General features: G+C 43.9%; 1 protein-coding gene across 9 annotated transcripts in view; it reads right to left on the bottom strand.

The window, feature by feature from the left end:
- Positions 1-825: 825 nt before the first annotated feature.
- GLYR1 (glyoxylate reductase 1 homolog) overlaps positions 826-7695 on the bottom strand; it is a 28277-nt gene continuing 21407 nt past the window's right edge. For 5 of the 9 annotated variants that reach the window (XM_080557032.1, XM_080557039.1, XM_080557036.1 and 2 more), the window contains 6 exons: positions 7412-7522; positions 7009-7110; positions 5777-5939; positions 5120-5299; positions 4534-4658; positions 826-4166 (listed from right to left, as the gene is read on the bottom strand). In XM_080557032.1, the coding sequence (XP_080413158.1) occupies positions 4092-4166; positions 4534-4658; positions 5120-5299; positions 5777-5939; positions 7009-7110; positions 7412-7522 (756 nt within the window). In that variant the 3' untranslated portion in view covers positions 826-4091. The remainder of the gene's footprint in view (positions 4167-4533; positions 4659-5119; positions 5300-5776; positions 5940-7008; positions 7111-7411; positions 7523-7695) is intronic. The other 4 variants (XM_080557034.1, XM_080557040.1, XM_080557033.1 and 1 more) reach the window with 3 other exon arrangements.

Below are 7695 nucleotides of genomic sequence, written 5' to 3'. Positions count from 1 at the left end.
GCCCCGCAGCACCGCCCCCGGTGCCGGGCCGAGCCGCGGGGCCGGCCCGGGGAGCGCCGGGCGGGGCGGGGCGGGGCGGGGCGCGGCGGGGCGCGGGGCTCCCCCAGCGCTCACCTCACGCTGCCCCACGGCCCTCGGCCCCGGCAGAGCGGGCCGGCCGCGCTCGCCTGGCATTCAGGGTCGGAGAAAGGGACTTGAGTAAACAACACAGCTCCAGAGAGCTCCCAAAGAACAACAAAAAAAACAAAAAAACCCTTAATTTTAGCAGTAATTGAAGCACACCGTTAGTCAGCAGCAAACAGTACGAGCCCAAGTTACCTTGCGCCATGGCCTGGATCATCACAAAGCAACATTCCTGCACCTGCAAAAGCCTCGGCTCAGGGATCTTGTCTTCAGCAGCCTGGAAAGGCCGACTTGCTGCTGAGGCGCTGAGGTAGTGCTCCAAAAGCCCCGGATGCTAGAAGGAAGAATGCTCCTGACAGAGCAAGCCAAGATCCTTCCACTTAGACGCCAGAAGTCCCAGTTATAATCACTAGAAAGCCCATGAACCAACACACCTCAGCTTTTCGTTAAAACAGAGCCTTCACCCTCCTCCTCAGGCAGATGTACGCAGCCCTCCGTGCAAGCAGAACCAGAATTTAGCCCTATTCGTCCATTTTAGTGCCTCTCTGAGGAGACCACAGCGACCAAAACGCTCCCAGGTACACTGCTGTTCTACAGCAGCTCCGGATTTTGGGTTGTTTGAGGAGCGCATGTGTTGTTTTTTTTTTTTTTATGCTAGAATACCAGTTTGAAAGGTTCAGAAACTGCCACAAGAACACTGTGTTACCAAGAAAGGTTTTATTCTTTTTGCCAGTAGCTTTGTTAATTGCACAAAAAAATCTTTTTGTTTTGCCATTTAAACATTTTCACACATCCTATTCTGAATGACAAATGTTAATTAAAAACAAGGCAAAAATTAAAAATTCACAACCTTAATTAACTATAGGTTCTATCATTGAGGAAAAGAAACGGCTTTTCTTACAAGCTTTTCACAAGTGTCACATTTTCTCTTTAAAAAGGAGGGAGTCAGAAAAGCAAATGGCTAAAACAGAAATATTCATAAAAATGAACTTTACAGAATTGTCAACAATATTAAGACAACATTGACTAACCAGTTTTATTAGAGCATCTCTCAATCCACACCTTTCCCCCCCTCTGCCCCTTCCCTCCCCCAAATATCAGGCCTAGGAACAGAGTAAGATCCATGTTCAGAGGCTACAGATATAAATAGAAGAATCCAAGTGAGACTATCACAAGTCAACCTCAGACAGCATCTGAAACAGTCCAGTTTCCACCATTTCCACCCTTCCTCCTTCACTTCACATCCACTTCAGCTCTGTCTCTGGCCTTCCTGTGACCACAGAGCTGGCTGGGCAGCACTGCACCCTCCACCCACGTACCTATCCAGGCAGAAAGCTGCAGTCAGGTTTTTCCAGGAAAAGTTACAGTGTTCAACCAGTCTGCACCTGCAACTCCCACAGAAAGAGTGATAATTTTGAGAAATGCAATATTTCTGGAAAACAAGACCTGCAGCACTGAGATGCCTAGGGACCCTTTTGTAAGTATGGTTCTTTGAATTCACTATGAAATATATGTCATGAGACTTGAGAGCTCCTTTTGCATTCCCACAGCTTCCAGAGGCACCGCAAAGTAAAAAGAGGGAGATCCTTGATTACACTGGCTCAGACCCATTCACCTTCAATCTAGTCCAAGAGACTTTGCTGCACTGACCTGGAACCGTTCCACTCTCAGTAGAATCTGGGACAGTACTTCCCCTCTTCCTTCCAAAACACATCTTACAAAACCTCTGGTCTTATCTCCTGTCCCCAAAACACAACTTCTCCCAGATGCCCTCAATATGTAATTCATAATGTGATTTCTTAACTGCAGCATGTTTAATCAAGGACTTCTGGTGCTAATTGCTAAGTTTTTCTGGATGAGGGAAAGCAAAAGCAGGCTAATGGCTGGTTATCCTGGGTAGTTATATGTGCCTTTAATATGAGTATCTACATGTGGGATGACAGTTGTATTGACAAAGAAATACGTATGTGTAACTAATACTGCTCACATATACTGCTGACAAATGGGCAAAGTGATGTCTAACAGATCTATTACTAGGAGATGTTTGCCACAGGACATAAAGCATAACACAATATTAGCCCACAAATAACAGTGATAGCAGGAGGTGAAATATTCACTAAAATAACATTTACAACATTAGGAGTTAGATGTCATGTTTCATAATGAGCATCTGATGCTTTCTCTGTTTCTTAATAAGGTGCCCCTGAACCATATACACGTTGCACAAAGCAGGACTGGTAAGAAATCCTAAGCCACAGGAAAATTTCCTTAAACAGCCATTAAGTTCCTAGAAAAATAAGATGGTGGGAGGGGCAGACCTCAGGATTTAAAAGAACATGATCTAATTTGAATGTGCTTTCTTTCCTTACAGAATCCCAACCCAAGGGAGGAGATTGTGCCACTGAGAAGCCATTTTGGCCAATGTTTCTTACTGGCATTTTACTAACTCTCAAATCTAAAATGCAAAAGTCCTCCTAAAAGGCTAATACTGAGAATAAAAAAAAAAAAAAACCACCATGCCCTGTGTATTTTCAGATACAGGCATCCTTTGGACTCTGGGCTGCTCTGCTACCAACACTGAGATCATCTCTGCTTTTTAGCTTTGGCCTCTGCAGTTCAAGTCCCGCTTTTTTAAAGTAAAGCTCAGCCTCCCCATTTTATTTACCAGTCTTCCTTGAAGTTATCTGGCCACAAGCAGAGTCACAAGTACAGGGAAAATTCTCATGCTGTGCTAATGTTGTACTCAGAGTAGTAACACTAAGAACATGTATGGAAAATCTGACATGTATAAAGATCACTAATCAGTACACAAAATATCCCTGTGAGGTAGGTAATTATCACCCACCCTGAAAGATGGGCAATCAGGCTTATAGATAAAATGACCATGTGAAGGCCAGAGAGAGAGCATGAAAAGGAACTCAAGATCCTCCATCTCTTGGCTCTATGATCATTCCTCTCACCCCTTTCAGACTCTCCTTGTGACACTGCTACAATCCAAGATGCCTTTGTAATTACTGACTACTAGGGTATAAAAAAGTAAAGCAAATAGTGAAGCAACATAAACTAAGGCCAGAAGCAACTCCAAGGTTTGTTCCTTCACCAAATAAAATACCTCTGGCCTAGTTTTAAGCTAAATATTTCTCTTGCAGCTTTCCGTGAAAATCTGTGTTAAGCTCCCATGCTGTTTGTGGGATAGGCAGTTGTGATTAGCCTTTTAGGAGGCCACATTTACACTGGTGTTCTCATTTTCAGTAAAGTTTGTGTTCCCTAAGCTAGAGAGTTATCTGTGCAGGGGAAGACATGGATGCAATCTGTTCTTCTCAACAGTATGAAGAATTCCTCCATCAGGGTACTGGGGAGGTGGAAGTTTAAAAAGAAACAGAATCTAGACAGTGTTGCATGCAACCCCATTACCTTCTGGAACTGCCATTCTCCTCCACAGGAGGTGCTTTGTTCTCAAACAGTGGGTGATAAACAGAAATGCTCCTCACCTTACTTGGGACCAAGGACTTTACAGATACTCACAGGTAGATGGGATGTATGTCACCTGTCCCCTTGATGCAAAAAGTCCAGCACACACGTTATTTCACAGCAAAGGAGAAAAGGGATCATTAGAAACAGCATCTTGGACAAGCGTACAAAGAGGAAAATAAAATCAGCCAAGCAGCAGATTTCTGGCAGAGTTGCCTCAGAGCTTCTGAACAAGCCGCCACTGTTCTGTTCCACGACTGTCAGTGCATGGCATGGATTTTCTAATTAGACTGCAACAATCCGAGCCCCCTCCTCCCCCCCCCCCCCCTTCTGCCACCAGGGGAAGGCTGACCGCAGCAGCTGCCTCCGTGGCAGATCTCAAAGTCTGTGTATAAAAGGAAATGGAGAGACAGAGATGGACTGGTCCAGAGTTAAAACCCAGTATCATAATAATATTAATCAATAATCATAGTATTTAACAGTAAGAATGGTGCAGCCTAGTGGATGTAGGCCCTGTACACTGCAGACATGTCGTTGTCTGATTGGTCCAATGCTTTTGCTCGTTTATAGACCTAGAGAAGAGAAATTAGAAAAGGATCAGTGTCTGCTTTAGTAAGAAACCTTTCCCTAGAAGAAAAATTACTTGCTGACCACTACAAACCAGAAGACTGCATGTAACTTCAAATAATTACAGCAGCGCAGGTCAGAACAAACCAGATTTTGTTTAGGCCATCTGTTTTTACTGATGTGATACTGTAAGGGCTTCTACCACTGAATCAAATTCAATTCCATTATTCCATCCTACTCCAAATATATTTCACTTGCTGTTCCCTCGTCCTAGAGGCCACCACATTCTTAGATTTTTGTCCCTGTTGACAAATGGCTCCAACTCTACCTATTGAAGAAACACTGAGTAACACACATCTGAACAACTCTCACCTCATTGGCAGCAGCTGCCATAGGAGTTGGGTGGTTGACAGAATCGCCCAGTGCAATAGCTAATCTAAGATCCTTCTGTATGTATTTCAGGTAAAAATCAGGTTTAAAGTTTCCTTGCAAGATATCTGTTGAGAGGAATGCATGCAAAATATAAGCACGACAGAAGTAAATCAAGCCTAACGCGAAACTTTCCTTTCCCACGCTGATGACCAAGAACACTGCTTTTAGATGTTCTGTTTCTCTGCTCTCTATCTTCATTAAGCAAATTATGTCACTATCACCCACTGACAAAGTTAGTTAAGATTCCTAAGCAGTTGCTCTCCATGTCACTTATTACCCTGCCCCAATGAAATCCTCACTGTCAAGTCAAGTCCTAAGCAGGCTGTAAACAATGCAGAGCTTGTTCTCAGAATCCCTGGCTATAAAGGATAAGGAACAGAACTCAGGTCTTCGTTCCTAGAATGCTTAAAATACCTAGAATCCCAGGCTGATGAAGATGGGATGGTTTTCTCCCTTCTGCCATTAACTGAAATGCTAGTAGGTTGTGGGAAATGTTCTATAATAAAACAATGTAAGAGAACTTTACTTTGGCACTTCTGGTCCAGGAAGATGCTGGCAAGTTGTCCCTGATTGAGGATATCCAGAAGGGTCTGTTGGGACTGACCAGTCACTTGAGCCAAAGTCAGTCCTTCTGCTATCGTAGCCATGAAGCTGCCTTGGACCATGTTCACAATCAGCATCATCTTGGCAGCATTGCCTACTTCACCTGGGAGTGAGACACACCATTGGGCATTCCTCCACAAGAGATGCAGCAGCCTTTCTCCCCAACCCCATGCAGTATAAACACTGCTAGACTCTTCATTTTGATCCCAAACACACAACAGCTTCCTCTTCCCCTTAAAGACTTTGGAAAACTTAGCCATTTCCCAAGCACTCAAAGGAAGGGGGGGAAAATCATAAATGTATGACTTAAAAATAAAAAGCAACAAAGTCTCCAAAATGAACCAGTATTCCAAACAAAAAAAAAAAGGAAAAGAAAAAGAAAAATTGGGCTGGGGGCTCTGGAATTGGCCAAATTCCAGAAGAACAGGCCAGTTTCCCATACTGCCCATGGAGACAGGAAACAACCAAACCCTCTCACCAATGGCGTACAAAGATAACATATATGCCTCTCAGACTCCTTGCTGTAAATCCCAGTCCTTGCACTAAGAAACCATGATCAGGCCCTTGGTGGTTCAGTTACCTAGAAAAAAAGAGGTCTTCCCCATTGCTTGGAAACAGCTACTGCAGTCCTCATATAAACCCCTGTCACCAGCTGCCAGGATCACAAGCATCCCATCATTTGATAGCTGCTGATTTCCCGAGACCGGTGCTTCCAAAAAGCGACCACCCCGGGACACTATCACCTGGAAAAAGAATATCTCTGGTTAGCAGTGCATAGACAGTACGCAAGGATCCTGAGTATACAGAACAGCAAACAAGAACATTGTTTAGGGTTTTCCTGTCCTTAAGGAGAGGGTTTTAAAGCACAAATAGCTTAGACACGAACAGGACAGGGAAGCACTGTAATGCACCTAACACAGTGCACTGCACCCTGCAAAGGGTGCCTAAGCACAAAAGTTGCCCTCATACTCAGCAACACTTCCTGCACCCATCATTACTGTGCATATTTTCAGCAGCTGAGCTTGCATGCTTTTACCATGTCAACCTCTAATGGCCAAGAAACAGTGCTAAAGGCACTGTATGAGGCATAGGAATCTCCGGTTATTACTTCATATTTTCCCCCTCTTCCCCAAAGAAGAAAGGCCTCTGACAGATTGCTTCGTATTCTTCACACTCTTGTGTTACACACTACTGCATCACCAATGACTCTGCTTAAAACTTCACAATTATCTTCCCTTCCCACAATAATTCACACTGATTTAAGGGCTGAGGATAACGATCAAGATGTCAAAGAACAAATCAAAGATGCCATGCCAGAAGTAAAACTCTTCTACATAAACCCTCTCTCAGAACATTTCTAGAGTGAAACATGAATGCATTATTTTCCCCACAACCAGAACACTTACAATAAGCAGATTATGCATTTTGAGTAAGTTATAAGCACACTTATACAACCAGCCAGTATTTCCTTCTCCAGTTTGCTACAGAATACTAAATCTCTACCAAATCTATACCAGACAGGGATCCTAGGGGAACAAAATTCAGTTGGTAGTTTGCATTGGTGCCACCTGACAGCCTTGCCATATATACAGGCATTGCTGCTATCACCAGGGTACATCTCATCCAACTTGTTCACAGGTCAAGATGTGACAATTTATTCTGTCTCACTTGCTTGGGACTTGAGTCTCCCCTAACAGTCGTCCCAAAATCTTCAGAAACATCTGTATAATCGACAGTTTACAGCCTGGAACAACAAGAACTGCCACACTGCTGCTGAGTCACAAGTGTTAGAAGTTCAGTTGATAGGATTACCTGGGCCAACTCTGTGACTGTATCTGCATCCACGGTAGACATATCCACGTAACACTTCCCTGGTCGAATTCCCTGCAACACTCCACTCGGACCAAGTACCAGCTGTGAGGAACAGAAGAGCGGTAAAGCAATAGGGTGTCTGCAAAGAAACTCCAATCCTAAAAGCCCAAGCTAGTCTGGCATCGCAATGGTAGTCCACTAGAGGGATATCAATATCTAACCCCCATGGATTATTTGGGGGTGGAAGAAGCATGTTTTTGTTGGTAGACTTATTTTTATGTAGCTGCCCTACCCAGCATCTACGAATACCCAGGCTACTGTTGTCAGTAGGAGTCAGAACTAGCATTCAGTGACTGTATGTTCCAGTCTAGCTGGTGGAGGAAAAACAAGAGCTAATCCTTACATCCTTTGCTGCTTTTGGATCTGATACACAGGCAAAGGTGATGTCACAGGTGGAGACAACTTCAGCAGGGGTTCTTCCCAGTCGTGCCCCCTCCTGGATGAACAAATCACACTGCAAAAGTCACAAATCCAAACGTAAGAAAAAATAAGTACAGAGCAAATGAGGTCTCTAGCATTTTGCTGAAAAAAACTCTACTGCTGGACCCAACCAAAAAAGAGTCAGGCATATTAACTATTTACAACTGGGTCATTTGGGCTGTGTTTTGTTAGTTCATCTCCCAACAC

Source organism: Anser brachyrhynchus (genome assembly GCF_964034855.1).
Source record: "Anser brachyrhynchus genome assembly, chromosome: 15".
In the NCBI taxonomy this organism is placed as follows: Eukaryota; Metazoa; Chordata; class Aves; order Anseriformes; family Anatidae; genus Anser; species Anser brachyrhynchus.
This window is presented reverse-complemented; position numbering and strand designations above follow the sequence as displayed.